The sequence below is a fragment of the Capricornis sumatraensis genome, chromosome 18 (genome assembly GCF_032405125.1).
Source record: "Capricornis sumatraensis isolate serow.1 chromosome 18, serow.2, whole genome shotgun sequence".
NCBI lineage: Eukaryota > Metazoa > Chordata > Mammalia > Artiodactyla > Bovidae > Capricornis > Capricornis sumatraensis.
The window spans coordinates 65,795,574-65,820,309 of NC_091086.1; the positions used below are offsets into that span (position 1 = coordinate 65,795,574).

Here is a 24,736-nt window from a genome sequence, read left to right on the forward strand (position 1 = left end):
ATTATAACTGCCATGTGACTATGATAAAGATGATTCAAGATAAGTGAATTTTAATATCAGGAATTTACAGCAATAATTAATAACTTGTAAAAGTGGTAGAAAATAAAGATGTTTGAGAGATGATGCAGTTTTTACCCACCTGACCTCAACAGGGGTGAGCCAGGACCTGCTGGATGTGAGCGCTGTGGCCCAGTGGAAGCCCATGCTGTATGCCGTGGCTTTCCTGCACTCAACGGTCCAGGAGAGGCGCAAGTTTGGGCCCCTGGGTTGGAACATCCCCTATGAATTTAACCAAGCCGATTTTAATGCCACAGTGCAGTTCATCCAGAACCACTTAGATGACATGGATCTCAAAAAGGTACCTTGAGTTGTCCCAGTGCACCAGCCCCAAACCAATACAATAATGTAAAGTAATTAATCTCCAATTAAAATAAGTAAATTTATTTTTTTTAAAAAAGATACCTTGGGCACACTGCTTTCTGCCTTGGGTGATTTGGGCTTGAATCCTTGAGCTAACATGAGCTCCCCCACCCCGGCCTTGGGCTAAATCCTGTAAGAGTGATGATTTTCTGTACTGGCAAAGTCCTTTTTCAGGCATAGCAACTTGGGTCACAATAACCTCTTAATTTCAGGGAAAAAATGAACACATTTTGATTATCTTTTTATTTCTCCAAGGCAAGTTGACATTACAAGTAAGACAACCTAACAGGATCTGTTGGAGGGAGGGAGCAATGGATGAAGAAGCTTGTTTTTTAAAATCCTAAAACCAGTCCATCCTAAAGGAGATGAGTCCTGGGTGTTCATTGGAAGGACTGATGTTGAAACTGAAACTCCAATACTTTGGCCACCTCATGTGAAGAGCTGACTCATTGGAAAAAACCCTGATGCTGGGAAAGATTGAGGGCAGGAGAAGAAGGGGAGGGCAGAAGATGAGATGGTTGGATGGCATCACTGACTTGATGGACATGGGTTTGGGTGGACTCCGGGAGTTGGTGATGGACAGGGAGGCCTGGTGTGCTGTGGTTCATGGGGTCGCAAAGAGTCGGACACCACTGAGCAACTGAACTGAACTGAAAACACAAAATATTTAGAGTCTAGATGACTTTTTTAAAATTGAAAATAATTGGTTTAAAATGTGTTAGTTTCTGCTGTACAATGGAGTGAATCAGTCATGTACATACATATATCCCCTCTCTCTTATACCTTTCCCCCACCCCACTCCGATCCTACCCCTCTAGGTCATCACAGAGTACCGAGCTGAGCTCCTTGTGCTATTCACCAGCTTCCCACTGGCTCTCTATTATATATGTTGTAGTGTATGTATGAGGCTTCCTTTGTGGCTCAGATGATAAAGAGTCTGCCTGCAATGCAGGAGATCCGGGTTCAATCCCTGGGTCAGGAAGATCCCTTGGAGGACGGCATGGCAATCCACTCCAGTATTCTTGCCTGGAGGATCCCCGTAGACAGAGAAGCTTGTGGGCTACAGTCCATGGGGTAGCATAGAGTTGGACACGACTGAGTGACTAACACACACTCAGTGGATATATGTCAATCCCAATTTCCCCATTTGCCCACCCTTCCGTTCCCCTACTATGTCCACATGCTGGTTTTTTATGGCTGCCTCTCTATTCCTGCCTTGGAAAAAGATTCATCTGTACCATTTTTCTAGAGTCCACATATATGTCTTAACATATGATATCTGTTTTTCTGACTTATTTCACTCTGTATTACAGACAGACTCTAGACCCACCCACATCTCTACAGATGACCTCATTTTGTTCCTTTTAGCAGCTGAGTAATATTCCATTGTGCAGACATACCACTTCTTTATCCACATACTCTTGAATGTGTGCTTTTTAAGGAACAGCCTCAATATTCTAAAAAAAATAAGCATTTTTTCCTATTGAAATCAAAGTGAAGAAGTACATGACTCCACCACCAAGAGAATCTATTTCAAATGATGAACATGAGCTTTGAGTTCCCCTCATGTTTGCCTCGGAGAAGGCGATGGCACCCCACTCCAGTACTCTTGCCTGGCAAATCCCATGGATGGAGGAGCCTGGTGGTCTGCAGTCCATGGGGTCGCTAAGAGTCGGACACGACTGACCGACTTCCCTTTCACTTTTCACTTTCATGCATTGGAGAAGCAAATGGCAACCCACTCCAGTGTTCTTGCCTGGAGAATCCCAGGGATGGGGGAGCCTGGTGGGCTGCCATCTATGGGGTCGCACAGAGTCGGACACGACTGCAGTGACTTAGCAGCAGCAGCAGCAGCAGCAGCAGCAGCAGCATGTTTGCCTATTTACTTTTCTTTCTGCACATTTTAGTTACTGAGGAGTGAATGAAGAATGCATGAGTGGATGACATTGATGACAATGATGACAATGCCTACATAGGTGTTACCTGGCAGGGAAAATGGGGGTGAGACAGTGATCAGGTCTGCATCATCATTCTGTCACTTTTCCCAGGGTGTCTCCTGGACCACCGTCCGCTACATGATAGGAGAGATTCAGTATGGAGGCAGGGTCACCGATGACTATGACAAGAGACTGTTGAACACACTTGCTAAAGTTTGGTTCAGTGAAAATATGTTTGGACCAGATTTCAGCTTTTACCAAGGCTACAATATTCCAAAATGCAGCACAGTGGATAACTATCTTCAATATATCCAGGTTGGTCATCTTCAGAATTTTATGCATAAAGCAAATATCTGTAGCCAGATGTTTTTTTGTTGTTATTTATTTATACTTCATACTTCTTTGAAAATAAATCTTAATGGTGGTACATACTGAATGTGGAAGGTTCCAAGCCCCAGAGATGTTATCTTCATATGTTTTATATTCATTTAGTGACTAAGCTGTTTATTTGTTCTGAGTGTATGTTTTGTATCAGTTCTCTGCTCCCCTTTTCTCTCTCTTTCTTTTTGTACACGTGGACTCTTAGTTCCCTGACCAGGGACAACAAGAACTCATGCCCCCTGCAGTGGAATCACGGAGTCTTAACCACTGGACCTCCAGGGAAGTCCCACTTTCCTTCTCTTTTAATGCCCCAGTGAGGAGTATTCTATGAGAGATGACAGATTGGGCAGATTTAGATCCAGGGAACCTACACAAATGCCCTTTTGTGTAGGGCATTATACTCAGTGCCCTATACTCAATCTTGTTTTGTGTTTCAAAGCATTTGCCTTATTCCATGAATCTGTTTCTTAATCCTGACCTAATGGACAGCATATGAGTATTCTCAGAAACACACTCTGTATAAGAGGTTTCTTTAAGACTGAGTTTCTCAGCTTTGGCACCATTGACATTTGGAACTGAATGCATTTTGCAGGGGCGGGGGACAGTCCTGTGTAGAACGGCTAACATCACCTTTGTTCTCTACCCACTAGATGTCAGTTTCACTTCCTACCCCATTGTAACAACCTTAAATGTCTCCAGACTGCCAAATATCCTTGGCGGGAAAATCACTTCCAACTTTATAAAGTCTTGCTCCAAGAAGGAATAACATTTTGCCAGGAAATCGGGGGGAAAAACTTGATTTGTGCTTCCAAATAACTACATTTTCTGTCTCTGAATCTGGAATTCATTAGATCATTATTTAGTGATCTCTTTTGCCTCTCAGATTTATCTCAGGGTGAACCAACTAAAGCAAAACAGCCCCAAAGAGCTAAATTTATCAATATATTTAGAGGTTCTGTGATATATACATGTAATGAGTTTACCATATATCACCAGCCCTACACTTTTATTAATTCAAATCTACAAATATATTTGTCTTAACTGTATTATATGTGTCCTTAAATCATTTGCACTGAAGAGGAGAAGTGTTTACGAAGGTATAAATTTAGATATGCCTGCACATGGATTTATTTATACACATCTCATTGTATAAGAATTTGAGTTCGCTCATAAGAGGGCATTAAGTAAAAAGGAATAAAATAATGGACTAGAAGGGAAAAAAATGGACTAGAAGGGAAGGAAAACATGAATAAAGTTAAGTATACAATTCTCACATAGAAGTATATGTCAAATTGTAGGTAAATTTTCTTTTGTTCAAGTAGCTGTGGTAGTATTTATCTGCTAGTTCTGCTTCTTAAGGGCTTCCCAGGTAGCTCAGCTGATAAAGACTCTGCCTGTAATGCAGGAGACCCTGGTTAGATTCCTGGGTTGGGAAGATCCCCCGGAAAAGGGATAGGCTAGCCACTCCAATATTCTTGGGGTTCCCTGATGGCTCAGCTGGTAAAGAATCCGCCTGCAATGGGGGTAGACCTGGGTTCGATCCTTGGGTTGGAAAGATCCCCTGGAGAAGGAATGGATACCCACTGCAGTATTCTGGCCTGGAGAATTCCATGGACTGTATAGTCAGATGCGACTGAGCAGCTTTTACTTTTCTGCTTCTTACTGGGTCTTGCTGTATGTTTTTCTAACTTTTAATATTTCTCACTTTTCCTAGTCTCTCTCCTCCTTGGGAGAGTACATTTCCCACCTCTGGTTTTATCTGGCCATAATTGCTAAAACTGTCATTTTTAGTAACAGTTAGTTATACACCATTTATTTAAACAATTGGTTTGAATTAGACGGGACCTTCGAGAAACAAAATACCATTCCATAGCTCCCTTTCTATTTTATAAATGTATTATAAAATAAGATAGTGTCTCTGAATCAGTTTGCTTAAAGTGCAGACATTAAAGAACTATGGGCTTGTTATGTTAACTTTCTTTTCAGGGCAACTTTTGATTCTATTTTTCAAAATATATTTATTTATTTGGCCACACTGGGTCTTAGCTCTGGCATGTGAGATCTTTGTGGCAGCATTCAGAATCTTCTGTTGCAGTGCCTGGTCTCAGGAGTTGTAGCCCACGGGCTTAGTAGTTGTGGCTCATGGACTTAGATCTCAGTTCTCTGACCAGGGATTGAGCCCATGTCCCCTGCATTGGAAGGAAGGTTCTTAAGTACTGGACTGCCAGGCAAGTCCCACTTTTGATTCTTTCCTAGAGAAATTATTGAGATGGTAGCCTGCCACAAGTAAGACATATCATGTAAATGCTTATCCTAATAAAATCATGTTTGTTTGCTAAGACGTGTAATTTAACTGGTGCTTGTGTCAGCAGTCTCTGCTCACTGGGGGGGTATTTGTCGTTCAGAGCTTGCCCACCTACGACAGTCCCGAGGTGTTTGGGCTGCACCCCAATGCCGACATCACCTACCAGAGCAAGCTGGCCAAGGACGTGCTGGACACCATCCTGGGCATCCAGCCCAAAGACAGCTCTGGCGGAGGGGATGAGACCCGGGAGGCCGTGGTGGCCCGGCTGGCTGATGACATGCTGGAGAAGCTGCCCCTGGACTATGGTCCTTTTGAAGTGAGTTCATGGCATCCTGACAAAATAGCTGTGGATGTGCGTGGTTGGTTGGTTGCGGGGGCGGTGAGGAAATAGTGCTATGCTAAGTCACTCAGTTGTGTCTGACTCTGCGACCCCATGGACTGTAGCCTGCCAGGCTCCTCTGTCAGTGGGAATTTTCCAGGAAAGAATACTGGAGTTGGTTGCTATTTCCTTCTCCAGGGCATCTTTTTGACCCAGGAACGGAGCCCACGTCTTTGCATCTCCTGCTTTGGCAGGGGGATTCTTTACCACTGTGCTACCTGGGAAGCCTGAGGAAGAAGGCAGGAGGGCAAAAATAATTTTTCTGAAGTGAAAGAAATTATTGAAAAACTTCACTTTTTGAAGAAGCAGTAAAAGAAGTATTTGAACCTATTGATGTAATCATTTCAAAATATAAATAATAAACCTGATGAGAGAGTTAATCTTCATAGTTAAATTTTAAGTGTGTACCGATGGGTTAGGATTATTTTTCTATAATGTCTCCTGGAGGTACTTCACACTGGCATTTGTTGAAAGGAAAATGATGTATTCTTAGAGTAAAGCATTGATTATTTTACAAAAATAATTCAGGCCTTCTTAATTTCAGGAAGTCTATAGTTATATCATTAACTCTACAGCTTCTTTGTCGCATGGGTTTTGAAAATTGATTTATATATTTTTTTAATTAATGTATTTTATTTAACTGTGCTGGGTCTTAGGTGTGGCGTGCAAGATGTGAGAGCTAGTTCCCTGACCTGGGCCCCCTGCATTGGAAGGGTGGAGTCTTAGCCACTGGACCACCAGGGAAGTCCCCCCAATTTGTCCTTTTAATATCAAGTAACTTCTAAGCGAAACTGACAGTTATGAAGGTTAATTTTTTGACATTTTAGCATGTATTATGGAATGATTTACCCTGAAAACATGTTTAAATCTTTGCTAAAAGCAAAAGTAAGTGGCTTACTTTCCTTGTAGTCTTAAGAGATTACTTGGACTAACCTTGTGACATTTCTGTCATAGGACCACAAAGTTTCTTTATATATTGTCCTTTCCACCTGGTTTTCAGAAGGAATTCTGCATTTTGTTTCTTTAGCATCCTATTGTTTTCCATGAAACAGGCCATTTTGGCTGCAAGTTTTTCACTATAGACTGAACTCAAAGAACTCTCACCAGGAGAATCATTTCCCCTGGAAGAAACTCTGATCACTTGCTTGGAGAAAATCAATACTGTTACCAGCTTTCATAAACGCCTTTCATTATAACATCAGGAAAGCAGTCATTCATGTCTAGCAGTGGCTGAAATATTTATGAAGCAACGAAAGTGCCTAAAATATATTAAGTGAAGTGGTAGTCACACAGTCGTGTCTGACTCTTTGCAACCCCATGGATTGTAGCCCGCCAGGCTCCTCTGTCCAAGGGATTTTCCAGGCAAGAATACTGGAGTGGGTTGCCATTTCCTTTCATAAATAAACATGGTGGTATGTATGGAGTTTAGAAGAGTCACCTTCCTTGTGGTAAATTTGCTTAAGATAGAACAATTAAGCCTGGCATGATATCTGATCCAAAAAAGACTCTGAATAAATACTTGCAAGACAGAAATGAATGGGTGAGTGGATGGATAGATGCTTTGATGGAAAAAATAAAAAGCTTTAAAACCAGAAATCTAGTTTTTTGAGATAGCCTTCAGAATTGTTGCATATGCATACATATCTGCTTGTGTGTGTCCGTGTGTGTATTTTCAAGTCTTAGATTGGCAGTGAGTGAATGTTTTCCAATAACTGCAATTGTTGTTTAGAAGACTGTGTGTTTGTGGACGTGGATTTTATATTCTTCTGTGAATTAATGGCTGCCTGTCTTCTCTCACCTGGGATGAAAAATCAGTTGGTCCTCTAACAGATATTTCTTTTATTTCTTCTCTGTTTTCTGACAGTAAAAAAAAAGAAAAAAGCTTATTATTTATGGAATTATAAAATTTAGGGCTCTTTCAGAAGCCCTAGAGTACTATGTATATAATATAACATTGTGGGTATGCTCAGTTCTGTCTAACTCTTTGTGAGCCCATGGACTGTAGCCTGTCAGGCTTCTCGGTCCATGTAATTCTGCAGGCAAGAATGCTGGAGAGAGTTGCCATTTCCCTCTCCAGGGGATCTTCTTGACCCAGGGATCAAACCTGCATCTCTTGTTTGGAGGTGAATTTTTTTACCACTGAGCCACCAGGGAAAGTGAAAAGTAAAAGTGTTAGTTGCTCAGTAGTGTTCGACTCTTTGCAAGCCCATGGACTGTATGCGTCTGGGCTCCTCTGGACACCAGGCTCCTTTGTCTAAGGAATTCTCCAGACAAGAATACTGGAGTGGGTAGCCATTCCCTTCTGCAGGAGATCTTCCCAACCTAGGGATCAAACCCAGGTCTCCTACATTGCAGGCAGGTTCTTTACCATCTGAGCCCCTACGGAAACCCTATATAGAACATTAGTAGCTGTCAAATAATTTTTCCTGTGCTAATGTCTGCATGGCAGGTGAAGGAGAGGCTGCAGATGATGGGGCCATTCCAGCCAATGAACATTTTCCTCAGACAGGAGATAGACAGGATGCAGAGGGTACTCACCCTGGTCCGAAGCACCCTGACCGAGCTGAAACTTGCCATTGATGGCACCATCATCATGAGCGAAAATCTACGAGATGCTCTGAATTGCATGTTTGATGCCAGGATTCCTGCTCGTTGGAAGAAAGTATGTTTAAGTCGGCTCTTATCCTGCCTAATCACTTTATTGTTGTGAATAATTGTAATTGGCAAGTGAAAGCATGTACAGATAATGTGCTTAAGAGTGTTCTTTTGCTTAGGGACTAATCCTCTTAGAGCCCTGTATTTTTAGATTGTAGGTAGGGAATAAAACGATTTAGCATGTTTCCCACATCTTAGGTTCTCTGCTAGGCAATTTGTATGCACTATTTCATGTAAATCTTACAATTTATTACCAATATTTTACAGATGAGGAACTTAGGTTAGGGGAGATTAAATGTTTTCCCAGATCACACACCTAAGAAATCCAAGAGTCAGAATTTAAACCCAAACTCATGGACTTCAAAGCTTGTGAAGTTAGGTTTATAGAAGGGGATGTTCCTAGACACACACACATATGTCAAAAGTCACTCCAAAGAGAAATCTTCTTTCTTGCTTTTTCTGTAAATATGTGACTATATATCTCTCAAGGTAACAAGATAATAATTTAACAGTATTCTTACTGATTGCATATGATTAATTGTGCTAAATGACAGATGTGGGCTTAAAAAAAATTTTTTTTAATGTAAATATAGTTGGTTTAACACAACGTTGTGTTAATTTCTGCTGTACAGCAAGGTGGCTCAGTTATATATGTGTGTTCCGTTTTGTGTTCTTTCCATTCTGGCCCATCACAGGATGCTGAGTCTGGTTCCCTGTGCTGCACATTTGCACCTTGTTCTTTATCCACTTTATATACAATAGTTTGCATCTGCTAATCTCAAACTCCCTGTCCTTCCCTCCCCCACCTCCTTCCTTGGTAACCGCAATTTCTTTTCCCTATGTCTGTGAGTCTGTTTATCTCTTTCTTAGATATGTTCATTGGTCATATTTTAGATTACACATATAAGTGACAGCATATGGTATTTGTTTTGCTCTTTCTGACTTACTTCATTTAGTGTGACAATCTCTAGGTCCAACCGTGTTGCTACAAATGGCATTATTTCATTCTTCTTCCTTTATTATCATTTTTGAAGCTTTTGATTTTGTATTGGAGAATAGCCAGTTGACAATGTTGTGGTAGTTTCAGATGAACAGCAAAGGGACTCAGACATGCAAATACATGTATCCATTCTCCCGCAAACTCCCCTCCCATCCAGGCTGAGTAATATTCCATTTTGTATGGAATATGTATGTATGTATATATACACCAGGATGTGGGTTTTTAAAAAATTTCTTTTCCATCATGGTTTGCCACATGGATGCTGAATGTAGTTCCCTGTACAGGTTGCTTACCCATTCTACATGTAATAGTATTATGATAAATAGATGTGGTTTGAAGAGATGTTTTTCTACTTGGAGAAGTAAAACGAGAACCTGAGTGTCCTTGTCGAGGAGTTGGCCGATCGTGGCACTGAGGGTGCTGAGAGTGCGGTGGGAGGACTTGGGAGATGGGAGGGTGGGGGTTATCCATGGTGGGCAACTTACAGAGATGGGATTGGGTCCTGGGGTGAGTGGAACTTTTGGAGTTCAGTCAGGTAAATGAGATGGTGGGACAGGATGGGGCTAGAACTGCTAATCTCTCAGGAGAGACTCCTTTAGTGCTGAGCCTCTGATACCTCACCCAGGGCTTTGGCAGATTCCAAGGGAGTGGGACAGAAAGCAGTAAATGGTAACTGGGGAGCACTCTTTCTATGGTTTTCTCATCTTATCTGATTAACCAACATCCCATCCATCCCTCTAGACACACGGCTTAGAAACTCAGAATCAGCTTTGACCAGATCCCTTTCTCTCTTCCCCTGCAAAAAATTCATTGCCTAGGCCAGAGAGTTTTCTGTATGCATTGACTCTGCTCATTGCTAGTGACCTACCTGGTCCCTGGCCATGGAGGGCTCATTCCCCACTAGACCAGCTTACCCAGCTTGGTCAGCACCTGCAGTTCTGCAACAGGGATCCTTGCCAGAAGATACCCCCTCATTAATGGGTCCCTGTGCCTTCAGACCAAGTGTTGTATAAAGATATCTCTTTCAGTTAACACACCTATAACGATATGATGGAATGAGTTACCTCATTTTAAACTTTGTTGTGGTTTGGTCACTGCTGCTGCTGCTAAGTCACTTCAGTCATGTCTGACTCTGTGCGACCCCATAGATGGCAGCCCACTAGGCCCCTCTGTCCCTGGGTTGGGTCTAACTCTTAGAGACCCCATGGACTACATCATGCCAAGCTTCCCTGTCCTTCACCATTTCCCGGAGTTTGCCCACACTCATGTCCATTGAGTTGGTGATTCCATCCAACCATCTCATTCTCTGTCATCCCTGTCTCCTCCTGCCCACAATCTTTTCCAGCATCAAGGTCTTTTCCCATGAGTCACCTCTTTGCATCAGGTGGCTAAAGTATTGGAGCTTCAGCTTCAGCATCAGTCCTTCCAATGAATATTCAGGGTTGATTTCCTTTAGGATTGACTGGTTTGAGCTCCTTGCTCTCCAAGGGACTCTAAGAATCTCTTTAAAAAAAATTTTTTGGCCATGCCACACTGGATGTGGGATATTAGTTCCTTGACTAGGGATTAACCACTGGACTTCCAGGGAAGTCCCACTTCCTGGAACTTAAAATCCTTTTATACAGCATTTTTTTCTACTCAACTTATTAACAGTCTTTGGGAATCTCAGTGTCTCTTGTAAAATAGGCATATCAATCCTCAAGCTATTTGAAATTCAAGTGGTTTATCTATTCAGGTTGATCACTACATTTATTCACACATAAAATAGTGCAGTTACAGTGAAATGTTATAAAATATGATTTGGAGATACCTTCTAGTGTGACTGCTGATAATGTTGATGACATTTCCATGCCTGTTGTAATAACATGAGTTCTGCATGTGAATTCAGGCAGAACGTTACAGGCAGTGAATGCAATTAATTTATTGGTGGTAAGGAGACCTGTGTTTCCATTTTTATTCCCTTCATCAGAGAATATAAAAATACCTTCAAAGAGAAAGAAACTTCAGAAAATAAATGTTTGCCCCATAAAAAATAAGTGGAGAAAGGCTTCTACATTTGTCATTCACAGAATATAAAGTGCTGTTAAGGCCGTAAGCACATTTACATAAACAGAAATGCTGTTTTATAATGTATCTGTTGAAAATATAGCCTAAGGAAAAATAGTTGAAGCCCATTAAATTTAATTCAATTAATTGTTTTAATTGCTTTATGGCAGAATTGATCATAACTATATTCATATGTGGAAGGAGATTTTATTGACAGCAGATGTCTTGAACAGCATGCCAAGCTGGATTAATCTGGAATTCACATGATGATTAGTTGATTTTAACATACTTCATATTATTAAAAAGGAAGAATAATTTGACATCTTAAATGTCAGAACCCTACGGAAATTTATGCCTTCAGTTCAGTTCAGTTCAGTCGCTAAGTTGTGTCCGACTCTTTGCGACCCCATGAATCGCAGAACGCCAGGCCTCCTTGTCCATCACCATCTCCCGGAGTTCACTCAGACTCACATCCATCGAATCTGTGATGCCATCCAGCCATCTCATCCTGGGTCGTCCCCTTCTCCTTCTGCCCCCAATCTCTCCCAGCATCAGAGTCTTTTCCAATGAGTCAACACTTTGCATGAGGTTTCCAAAGTACTGGAGCTTCAGCTTTAGCATCATTCCTTCCAAAGAAATCCCATGCCCTTATGCCTTAGGGACTTCTAAATTTTAAGTGTGAAATTGATATTTCATCATTGTTTTTTTTTCTGTGTATATAGTCAGTTACACAGTAGAATTAAACCTGTGTTTATTCATGTTTTCATGTTTGCATTTCAGGCATCTTGGGTTTCAAGTACCTTGGGTTTCTGGTTTACTGAACTTATTGAAAGAAACTGCCAGTTTACCTCTTGGGTTTTCAATGACCGACCTCACTGCTTCTGGATGACAGGCTTTTTTAACCCTCAAGGATTTTTAACTGCAATGCGACAGGTAATAGCACTGATATTTACCTGTTGTGTTATTACAATTTTCCTCTGGAGGGCTTTCTTCTTTCATTATAGTTTTAAATATGTAGTTTATAATAAGGCAGAATGATTGGTTTGGGCACCAGCAGGTAACTTTGTCCTGAACGTAAATCTGGCAACTTATTCTCAAGCTGCTAGTTTAAATTTCAAAATATTTATTTTTATATTTGATTTGATTTGATATTTCTTTAAAAAGTGTTATTCAGTCATGAAGTCATCTCCGATATTTTGCAAACCCATGGACTGAATCACGCCAGGCTGCACTTTCCTTCGTTATCTCCTGGTGTCTGCTCAAACTCATGTCCATTGAGTCAGTGATGCCATCCAACCATCTCATCCTCTGTTGTCCCCTTCTCCTCCCACCTTCAATCTTTCCCAGCATCAGGGTCTTTTCAAATGAGTTAGTTCTTCGCATCAGGTGGCCAAAGTATTGGAGTTTCAGCTTCAACATCAGTCCTTCCAATGAACCTTCAGGACTGATCGCCTTTAGGATGGACTGGTTGGATCTCCTTGCAGTCCAAGGGACTCTCAAGAGTTTTTTCCACAACCACAATTTGAAAGCATCAAATTATTTGACACTGAAGTACAAATATAGTTAAATTAGGACATGGGTATTGCTTATAAGAGGATCTTTTAAAACCCTTTAAATACTATCCTACCTTTTTGAATCTGGGGCTACATTGTTACCACAATTATGCTCTTTAAGACAACCCTCTAGTTGCTGGTGTCATCCTTTTCTTTTGCTCTTTCCCTGAGTAGGAAATAACTCGGGCCAACAAAGGCTGGGCTCTGGACAATATGGTGCTTTGCAACGAAGTCACCAAGTGGATGAAGGATGACATTTCTGCCCCTCCGACGGAGGGTGTCTATGTCTACGGCTTGTATCTTGAAGGTGCTGGCTGGGACAGGAGGAATATGAAACTTACCGAGTCCAAACCCAAAGTGCTCTTCGAGTTAATGCCTGTTGTAAGGATTTATGCTGAAAATAATGGTAAGTTGTCTGTGCCTTCAGGGACGGTTGGTACGATAAGGTTGGGTGATGTTATAAATATAAGATCTCATTATTTTTGTTATCATGTGATAAGGATTATACTCTGTTATCAAGTAGCTTCGTATTCACACCTGTGTTTAACGAGTACTTACTGACTTCTGGGCTCTTCCTTGAGTGCTGCTGGGAGGCAGTGGTTCTGGATAGTTCTTGCCCATATAATAAAGCAGATAAAATGTATAAGGATACTCACGGAGCATTAGCTAATGAGATAAGAAGCAAGTGTTTGGAGTAGTTACTAAGTGGTGAGAAAGGAGGGTGAGATAAGAGTGGGATGAAACTGTTGGGGGCTGGATCTTGGGAGCAGGTGGACCTGGAGGGGCTTGAAAGAATGGATGGGGCTTGAATGATGAGGTGGGCAAGAGGTGGAAAGTAGGAAAGAAGCCTTTCCAGGTGGGACTGCACAGGGCTCAGGGAAGTCATGACTCCTTCAGCTTGAAGATTTAAGCCAGGCTGTGAAGTCCAGATTAAATTCAGGGACATTGGCTGAATTCAGTAGCTTATGGTAAAATGGTGGGTTCGCATTGCAGCCTATGAATGTGACAACTTTTATGAAACACATGTCAAAGCAGAATCCTTTGATTGACAAGTCTAAAAACACCTGAACTATTTTCCATTGTTGGTTTGATGTTTTCTAGAGGTTTTTGCATTTCACTCAGCTAACGTCTCTTCAGGGATAACCACTATTTCACAATATGAGGAGATGCTGTTCATTTAATTTAAAAAAATTATATTCCTTTTAAGATAAAATTGCACATATTTAAGGTATATAACATCTTTGGAGGAGAAGATGGCAACCTACTCCAGTATTCTTGCCTGGAGAATCCCATGGATAGAGCAGCCTGTGGGTTATAGTCCATAGGGTTGCAAAGAGTCAGACATGGCTGAAACGACTGGCCAAGGTGTATAACATGTTGATTTGATATATATGGTGAGATGATCATTATAAGCCATAAATTCATGAAGTGGCCAGGATAGTAGATCCCAAGGAAGTCCTAATTTTATGATAGAAGTGTGAAGATTTTTCTTTAAACAAGGAAGAGACAAAAACCTCTCTTTAAAGGATAATTTTTAGTATATTTATCCCTTAGATAAATACCACACTTGTTAACATATGTGTAAGCTTTGAACATTTGTTTTTTAAGCAAATGTTTGCTAGATGCCTAGTACAAACCAGATACAACCTTACCTGCAAGGGATAAAGGTAGTTATGAACCAGATCATGCCCACAAGGGACCCTCAGCCTAGTGAAGGAGACTGATAAGTAAACAAATAATTTAAATAGAATTTGATGCGTGTTATGATAGAGATTCCTGGTGGCTCAGTGGTTAAGAATCTGCCTGCAATGCTGGAGACCTGGGTTCCATCCCCTGGTTAGGAAGATCCCCAGAGAAGGAAATGGCAGCCCACTCCAGTATTCTTGTCTGGAGAATCCCATGGACAAAGGAGCCTGGCTACAGTCCATGGGATAGCAGAGAGTCAGACACAACTGAGTGACTAACAGACGCACATGATAGAGATGCTGTTAAGATATTCAGGGATGCTAGAAGGAAAACATAACTAAGCCTGGTAGGAGGTGGAGGCTACTTTTGAGATGCGTTTTGGAGGATGAGAATGAGAGGGTATTAGAGTCAGACTTTTCTGGGCAGAGGGAAAGAGCTCTGGCTCACTGAGTCAGTCAGGGTATCAGCCATCTGACATACACTGCTCTATTGCTGGGGGTGCAACAGTGGGGAGAGACCATGCAGAACCCCCGTTTGCACAGAGCTCAGTCTCAAGGAGGGGTGGGTAACTGGAAAAGAGGCAGATAGAGTCATTGCTATGCAAGGATTCTGTATGAATTCGCCTACACTCTTGAAATTTATTTGTGACCCTAAGGTTAATGCCTGTGGCACTTTCTTGACTTTTCACAGACATGTACAAAGCCGTGAAAAATCTGACCCTTCTGACGTGTGTGTTTCCAGCTTAGGTGGAACAAGCCTGTGCTCTGCTCCTTGTTTCAGCTCAGACTGTAAACAAGTGCCCTTTCCGTGGTCTATTTAGTGCTATGTTTTTCATATTTTTCTATTTTTCATTGTTGAAAATGGCCCTCAAGTGTAGTATGGAAGTGCTGTCTGCTGTTTCTGTGAAGAACCTTATGGAGAAACCACATGTGTTAGACAAGCTTCGTTCAGGCGTGAGTCACGGTGCTGTTGGCCTTGAGTTCAGTGTTAATGAATCAACAGAGCATATTAAAAAGATGATTTTAAACAAAAGCACACATAAAACAAGGTTATGTATTGATTGGTCTTTAAACAGAAACACACAGAAAACAAGGTTATGTATTGATCGGTTGATGAAAATTCTGTGGCCAAGGGCTCTGAGGAACCTGACCCTCTATTTCTCCTAGGAGCCATTGGCAATTTGGGCTTCATTAAACTATACATACATTGTTGTTGTTGTTTCATCGCTAAGTTGTGTCTGACTCTTTGCGACCCCATGGACTGTAGTCTGCCAGGCTCTTCTGTCTGTGGGATTTTCCAGGCAAGACTACTGGAGTGGGTTGCCATTTCCTTCTCCGAGGGATCTTCCCCATCCAGGAATTGATTCTGGGCTTCCTGCATTGGCAGGTGGGTTCTTTACAGCTGAGCCACCAGAGGAAATAGATACATTAGTCCCACAAATAATGAGGATGGAGTGTAAATGAATAGATTGATTTCAGATAGCTCTTGTTTCTGTAAAGAAGACACACACAGGGTGTGTCAGGGAGTGAGAGAGCGTTCAGGTGTTCAGGGAAGAGTTTGCTGAGAAGAGAACATTGAACTGATATCCATGGAGCAAAGGCAAGCATGCAGAGACAAGAGCTAGCAATGGAGGCACCGTGTTTGAGGAACAGAAAGACAGTGTGTAACGGAAGGGGCGCCCATGAACATCAGAAGAGACGTGAGGGTGCTCAGCCTCCCTCTTGGTACAGGGTGTCACTCCTTATGCCCCAGCCATGTCTGAAAGGACCCATGTGTGTGCCTGGGTTTGGGTAAACATGCTGCCTGTGGCTTCATGATTTTTTTTTTTATTTTTTACTTTTTTTTACTTTACAATACTCTATCGGTTTTGCCATACATCAACATGAATCCACCACGGGTGTACATGAGTTCCCAATCCTGAACCCCCCTCCCACCTCCCTCCCTGTACCATCTCTCTGGGTCATCCCAGTGCATAATTTTATTTATTAATTTTGGCTGTGCTGGGTCTTCACTGACACACGGGCTTTTCTCTAATTGCAGCGAGCTGGGACTACTCTCTAGTTGCACTGGACAAGTTTCTCATTGAGGTGGCTTCTCTTGTTGCTGAGTTTGGGCTCTATGCGTTCAATAGTTGTGATGCACGGGCTTCATTGCTCCACAGGCATGTGGGATTTTCTTGAATCAGGGGTTGAACCCGTGTCTCCTGCCTTGGCAGGTAGATTCTTTACCACTGAGCCACCAAGGAAGCCCCTCTTCATGTTCATTAATCTTTACTGTGGTGTGAAGTCCCAGGGTGGTGATTATTTTATAGAATTAATAGTCAAATGCTCTTTCAGCCAAAAGTAATACTTTAGAAATTTTGTTGCATCTAGTCAACACTGTTGCAAAAATATTTCCCTTATAAAGTGAAAGAAAAATCTTTCTCACATTCAGTTAGGTGTTACTTTTTTAATTCTTGTGACTAATGTGTAAAAATCCTTCGCCATGTGACACTGAACATCTCAGCATGGTAGTAATAAAGCAATAATTTTATAATACAGGCAGTCCTTTATGACTTAAGAACACATTTTTGTGGAAGAACTATACTCACCCTGCTGGGCATTAGTCAGCGGTGATGCTCATTAGCTGCAGGTAAGAGAGGAAATAAAAATAAGCAACAGAAAAGGTGACTATGAATTCCAAAGTGCTAATAAAAAAGTAAAGAAAACTGTAGTTCTTTATTGTTTTTTTTTTGTTTCAATAGAAGTTGGTGGAAACTTGCTGCCAAATAGCTTTGTGGTTGGAGAGGTGTTTTGTTAGTAATAGGAAATTAACATTCCATTGTTCTTTTCATCTGTTCAGTCAGTTCAGTCCATCACTCATGTCTGACACTTTGTGACCCCATGGACTGTAACACACCAGGATTCCCTGTCCATCACCAACTCCAGGAACTTGCACAAACTCATGTCCATCAAGTCAGTGATGCCATCCAACTGTCTCATCCTCTGTCATCCCCTTCTCCTCCTGCCTTCAATCTTTCCAAGCAACAAGGTCTTTTCTAATGAGTCAGTTCTTTGCATCAGGTGACCAAAGGATTGGAGTTTCAGCTTCAGCATCAGTCCTTCCAATAAATATTCAGGACTGATTTCCTTCAGGATTGACTGGTATCTCCTTTCAGTCCAAGAGACTCTCAATAATCTTCTCCAACGCCACAGTATAAAAGCATCAATTCATTGGCTCTCAGCTTTCCTTATAGTCCAACTCTCATATCCATACATGACTACTGAAAAAACCATAGCTTTGACTAGATGGACCTTTGTTGGCAAAGTGATGTCTTTGCTTTTTAATATGCTGTTTAGGTTGGTCATAGCTTTCTTCCAAGGAGCAAGTGTCTTTTAATTTCATGGCTACAGTGATTTTGGAGCCCAAAAGAAATATAGTCTCATTGTTTCCACTGTTTCCCCATCTATTTGCCATGAAGTGATGGGACCAGATGCCATGATCTTAGTTTTTTGAATGTTGAGTTTTAAGCCAACGTTTTCACTCTCCTCTTTCACTTTCATTAAGAGGCTCTTTAGTTCCTCTTTTCTTTCTGCCATATGGGTGGTGTCATCTGCATATCTGAGGTTATTGATATTTCTCCTGGCAATCTTGTTTCCAGCTTGTGCTTCATCCAGCCCAGCGTTTCTCATGATGTACTCTGCATACAAATTACATGATCAGGGTGACAATATACAGCATTGATGTACTCCTTTTCCAATTTGGAACCGGTCTGTTGTTCCACGTCCAGTTCCAACTGTTGTTTCTTGACCTGCATACAGATTTCTCAGGAGGCAGGTCAGGTGGTCTGGTATTCCCATCTCTTGAAGAAATTTCCAGTTTGTTGTGATCCACACAGTCAAAGGCTGTGGCATAGTCAATAAAGAAGTAGATGTTTTTCTGGAATCTTCTTGCTTTTTCTGTGATCCAGTGGATGTTGGCAGTTTGATCTCTCGTTCCTCTATCTTTTCTAAATCCAGCTTGAACATCTGGAAGTTCACTGTTCATGTACTGTTGAAGCCTGGCTTGGAGAATTTTGAGCATTACTTTGTTAGCATGTGAGATGAGTGCAATTGTGTGGTAGTTTAAACATTTTTTGCATTGCCTTTCTTTGGGATTGGAATGAAAACTGACCTTTTCCAATTCTTTGGTCATGCTGAGTTTTCCAAATTTGCTGGCATATTGAGTACAGCACTTTCATAGCATTATCTTTTAGGATTTGAAATTGCTCCACTGGAATTCCATCACCTCCACTAGCTTTATTTGTAGTGATGATTCCTAAGGTCCACTTGACTTTGCATTACAGGATGTCTGTGGTGAGTGATCACATCATTGTGGCTATCTGGGTCATGAAGATCTTTTTTGTATAGTTTTGTGTATTTTGCCACCTCTTCTTAATATCTTCTGCTTCTGTTCAGTTCAGTTCAGTTGCTCAGTCGTGTCCAACTCTTTGTGACCCCATGAATTGCAGCACGCCAGGCCTCCCTGTCCATCACCATCTCCCAGAGTTCACTCAAACTCACATCCATCGAGTTGGTGATGCCATCCAGCCATCTCATCCTCTGTCATCCCCTTCTCCTCCTGCCCCCAATCCTTCCCAGCATCAGAGTCTTTTCCAATGAGTCAACTCTTCACATGAAGTGGCCAAAGTACTGGAGTTTCAGCTTTAGCATCATTCCTTCCAAAGAAATCCCAGTTCTGATCTCCTTTAGAATGGACTGGTTGGATCTCCTTGCAGTCCAAGGGACTCTCAAGAGTCTTCTCCAACACCACAGTTCAAAAGCATCAGTTCTTCAGTGCTCAGCTTTCTTCACAGTCCAACTCTCACATCCATGCATGATCACTAGAAAAACCATAGCCTTGACTATATGGACCTTTGTTGGCAAAGTAATGTCTATGCTTTTCAATATGCTATCTAGGTTGGTCATAACTTTTCTTCCAAGGAGTAAGCGTCTTTTAATTTCATGGTTGCAATCACCATCTGCAGTGATTTTGGAGCCCCCCAAAATAAAGTCTGACACTGTTTCCACTGTTTCCCCTTCTATTTGGCATGTAGTGATAGGACCAGATGCCATGATCTTAGTTTTCTGAATGTTGAGCTTTAAGCCAACTTTCTCACTCTCCTCTTTCACTTTCATCAAGAGGCTTTTTAGTTCCTCTTCACTTTTTGCTTCTGTTAGATTCATACTATTTCTGTCCTTTATTGTGCCCATCTTTGCATGAAATGTTCCATTGTTATCTCTAGTTTTCTTGAAAAGGTCTATAGTCTTTCCCATTCTATTGTTTTCCTCTATTTCTTTGCTTTGATCACTGAGGAAAGCTTTCTCATCTCTCCTTGCTGTTCTTTGGAACTTTGCACTCAATGGGTATATCTTTCCTGTTTTCCTTTGCCTTTCACATTTCTTCTTTTCTCAGCTATTTGTAAGGCACCCTCAGACAACCATTTTGCCTTTTTACCTTTCTTTTTCTTGGGGATGGTCTTGATCACTGATCTTGTACAATGTCATGAACCTTCGTCCATAGGTTCGTGATATACTGTAGATTCATACTGTAGGTTCGAGGCATCCATAGGGTCTTTTCATGCTGTAATTTTAATTCAATTGTGATGACTAAATAGGGCCCTAATTGAGATAAAGAGGTATAATATTGTTATTGACTAGAGGACACTCCAAAGCTGTAACATTTTAAAATTAAAACTCTTGTATTTTCATACAAGTCTTGAAATTATTTGTTCTAGTTCTGTGAAAAATACTGCTGGTAGCTTGATAGGGATTGCATTGAATCTGTAGATTGCTTTGGATAGTATACTCATGTTCACTATATTGATTCTTCCGATCCATGAACATGGTATATTTCTCCATCTATTAGTGTCCTCTTTGATTCTTTCATCAGTGTTTTATAGTTTTCTATATATAGGTCTTTAGTTTCTTTAGGTAGCTATATTCCTAAGTATTTTATTCTTTTCATTGCAATGGTGAATGGAATTGTTTCCTTAATTTCTTTTTCTACTTTCTCATTATTAGTGTATAGGAATGCAAGGGATTTCTGTGTGTTGATTTTATATCCTGCCACTTTACTATATTCATTGATTAGCTCTAGTAATTTTCAGAAAAATAAATGACCCAATCAAAAAATGGGCCAAAGAACTAAATAGACATTTCTCCAAAGAAGACATACGGATGGCTAACAAACACATGAAAAGATGCTCAACATCACTCATTATTAGAGAAATGCAAATCAAGACCACAATGAGGTACCACTTCACACCAGTCAGAATGGCTGTGATCCAAAAGTCTGCAAGCAATAAATGCTGGAGAGGGTGTGGAGAAAAGGGAACCCTCTTGCACTGTTGGTGGGAATGCAAACTAGTACAGCCACTATGGAGAACAGTGTGGAGATTCCTTAAAAAATTGCAAATAGAACTGCCTTATGACCCAGCAATCCCACTGCTGGGCATACACACTGAGGAAACCAGAATAGAAAGAGACACATGTACCCCAATGTTCATCGCAGCACTGTTTATAATAGCCAGGACATGGAAGCAACCTAGATGTCCATCAGCAGATGAATGGATAAGAAAGCTGTGGTACATATACACAATGGAGTATTACTCAGACATTAAAAAGAATTCATTTGAATCAGTTCTAATGAGATGGATGAAACTGGAGCTGATTATACAGAGTGAAGAAAGCCAGAAAGAAAAACACCAATACAGTATACTAACACATATATATGGAATTTAGAAAGATGGGAATGATGACCCTGTATGCGAGACAGCAAAGGAGACACAGATGTGTAGAGCGGACTTTTGGACTCTGAGGAGAGGGAGAGAGTGGGCTGATTTGGGAGAATGGCATTGAAACATGTATGCTGTCATGTAAGAAACGAATCACCAGTCTATGTTTGATGCAGGATACAGGATGCTTGGTGCTGGTGCACGGGGATTATCCAGAGGGATGGTGTGGGGTGGGAGGTGGGAGGGGGGTTCATGTTTGGGAACTCATGTACACCTGTGGTGGATTCATGTTGATGTATGGCAAAACCAATACAGTGTTGTAAAGTAAAATAAAGTAAAAATAAAAATTAAAAAAATAAAAATAAAAATAAATAAAATTAAAACTCTTATAATGAATTGTTTTTTTATGTTAATATGAAGGGCAATTTCAGTTTAAATAATTCACCATTAAATTTTACAAACAGGACTAGTTTGTTTTTAAAAGGAAATCTTCGTTGTTTGTTGTTTAATCGATAAGTTGTATACGACTCTTTTGTGACCCCATGGACTGTAGCCCTCCAGGCTCCTCTGTCCATGGAATTCTCCAGGCAAGAATACCAGAGAGGGTTTCCATGCCCTTCTTCAAGGGATCTTCCTGACCCAGGGATTAAACCCACGTCCCCTGCATTGGCAGGAGGATTCTTTACTGCTGAGCCACCAGGGAAGCCCAGATATTTATTTAAACTCTAAAAATTGAGTTATATATCCCTAAACATTTATTTATGTTTCTTGTCACAGGGGAGTCACCCAAGTAGTGCTAAATACATCAAGAGAGTAAACCACTGACACAGCAAACAGTAGATCTTCTGTTATCAAAGAAAGTTGAAAAGAGGAAGGTTTAGGAAAGATCGTTGTCAGTCAGTTCAGTTTCTCAGTCTTGTCTGACTCTTTGTGACCCCATGGACTGCAGCATGCCAGGCTTCCCTGTCTATCACCAACTCCAGGAGCTTGCACAAACTCATGTCCATCGAGTCAGTGGTGCCATCCAACCATCTCATCCTCTGTTGCCCTTTTCTTTTTTTGCCTTCAGTCTTTCCAACCATCAGGGTCTTTTCCAAAGAATCATCTCTTTGCATCAGGTGGCCAAAGTATTGGAGCTTCAGCTTCAGCATCAGTCCTTCCAGTGAACACCCAGGACTGATATCCTATAGGATTGACTGGTTTGATCTCCTTGCAGTCCAAGGGACTCTCAAGAGTCTTCTCCAACACTATAGTTCCAAAGCATCAATTCTTCAGTAAAGTCTCCTATATATAGAGAGAGTGATGCTCTTAATAACTTTTGTGCTGTACCCCATGTGATGGGAAAGTGGTGATTACAATGTTTGGGGGAACAAAGTGACGCTCACTAAGTAGGTTGAGAAGCATCTTAGAGTCCCTGTAGCTAGTGAGAATATTTCCTGCAGCAGAAAAAGTGTGTGTCAGCATGCCTGGTGACCCACCCTGATCCAGCACTGTGTGTTCGTGGTGCTGGGATGGGGGTAGCCCCATGCAGTGACCCAGAGCTGAGGACCTCCTGATACCTGAGCCCCACAGCATTTAATCCACTTGCAGTTTGTAAACCTGGAACTCTGTTAGTTTTCTGGAACCTGAGTCTGGGGAATTAGGTTTAGTGAAAAGGTAACTGTATATGCACACATGTGTATATGTGTGTAGAGGCAGAGAGGAGAAATCTAACACACCTTGGGTATCTACTGCATTCTAAGCACTATACTATGCCAGGCATTCACATATGTTCACTCATTTAGTCTTTACAACGACTGTATAAGGTGCATCATGGCTATTTTGCAGATGGGGAAATACTATGGTAGAGATATTATGTAATTTGCCTGTGATTCCTAGCTACTAAATCTGTTATCAGAATCACCTTTGTCTGTTGTGGGTTGAATGCACTTCTCGGAATTCCTGTGGTTGTGTTCTACTCAAGACTGTGCATGTAGGGATGAAGCTGGAAACTAAAGCCTAAATTGGACATGAGGAAAGTGCCCCTTGTACTTTGAAGTCATGAATTAATTTTTCTCAGGTACATAGTGAGGTAGACACAGTAAAAGGCCTCTGTCCTATAGGAACATGAGTTCTCACTCCCTAGGCCCTCTTCTCCTCATGCTGAAGGCTTAAGGTGGTCACCTCCTTGCTCCACAGTGGGGCACATGTCCTCAGGTCAAGGACAGTGAGCCAGGAGCTGAGATATTTGGGGTGTTCTCTTGGCTTTACCACCATAGCACTCATGTGACTTTGGAGGAATCGCAACTGCACCACAAGTGGAAATTAGGTATCTAGTTATTTCCAGCTGATGTTTACATCTTTCTGCAAAAAACATGGAGGCACATACAGAGTACGTCACGCTGTTGTTGAGGTTAAGAGCTTAGGCTCCCGGTCCGTTCCAGCCAGATTTTCTCATTACCTGCAGCTTTGTAACCTTGAATAAGTAACTCACCTCCTTGGGTTCTCATGTATTAAAATGGATTTAATCATGGTACCCATCTCACTGGGTTGCTGAGAGAATAAAACTGACAATGTCCAGCACATAAATAGCATACAGCAGATAATAATAAAAACAATTACTGTTATTATTAATACAGTAACACATGCTCAGTTTCAGTTCAGTTGCTCAGTCATGTCTGACTCTTTGCGACCCCATGGACTGCATCATGCCAGGCTTTCCCGTCCATCACCAACTCCTGGAGCTTGCTCAAACTTATGAACATCGAGTTGGTGATGCCATCACATGCTAGTTGAAGGATTAAAAGAAATATCACATATAAATGTTCTTTATTTAATAACTCAAATGTTTTTACCAAAACAGGGGTTGAATAAAGGAATGATATAAGGAATCTCTAGGTAACTTGCTTGTTTTACATATCAGAAGGAATATATGATGTCAGTTCAGTTCAGTCGCTCAGTCACGTCTGACTCTTTGTGACCCCAGGGACTGCAGCATGCCAGGCATCCATGTCCATCACCAACTCCCGGAGTTTAACCAAACTCATGTCCATTGAGTCGGTGATGCCATCCAACCATCTCATCCTCTGTTGTCCCCTTCTTTTCCTGCCTTCAATCTTTCCTAGCATCAGGGTCTATTCAAATGAGTCGCTCTTCGCATGAGATGGCCAATGTATTGGAGTTTCAGCTTCAACATCAGTCCTTCCAATGAACACCCAGGGCTGATCTCCTTTAGAATGGACTGGTTGGATCTCCTTGCAGTCCAAGGGACTCTCAAGAGTTTTCTCCAACACCACAGTTCAAAAGCTTCAGTTCTTCAGTGCTCAGCTTTCTTTATAGTCCAACTCTCACATCCGTACATGACTACTCAAAAAACCATAGCCTTGACTAGATGGACCTTGGTTGGCAAAGTAAGGTCTCTGCTTTTTATTATGCTATCTAGGTTGGTCATAACTTTCCTGCCAAGGAGTAAGCGTCTTTTAATTTCATAGCAGCAGTTACCATCTGCCATGATTTTGGAGCCCCCCAAAATAAAGTCTGACACTGTTTCCATTGTTTTCCCATCTATTTGCCATGAAGTGATGGGACTAGATGCCATGATCTTCTTTTTCTTAATGTTGAGTTTTAAGCCAACTTTTTCA

The 24,736-nt window shown here is 41.4% G+C and overlaps 1 protein-coding gene across 1 annotated transcript in view; it reads left to right on the forward strand.

The window, feature by feature from the left end:
* Positions 1 to 24,736, forward strand: part of DNAH5 (dynein axonemal heavy chain 5) — a 250,716-nt gene that overhangs the window by 220,222 nt on the left and 5,758 nt on the right. The window contains exons 73-78 of the mRNA XM_068990531.1: positions 153 to 358; positions 2,469 to 2,672; positions 5,144 to 5,359; positions 7,872 to 8,084; positions 11,904 to 12,056; positions 12,851 to 13,082. Coding sequence (XP_068846632.1) covers positions 153 to 358; positions 2,469 to 2,672; positions 5,144 to 5,359; positions 7,872 to 8,084; positions 11,904 to 12,056; positions 12,851 to 13,082 — 1,224 coding nt within the window. The remainder of the gene's footprint in view (positions 1 to 152; positions 359 to 2,468; positions 2,673 to 5,143; positions 5,360 to 7,871; positions 8,085 to 11,903; positions 12,057 to 12,850; positions 13,083 to 24,736) is intronic.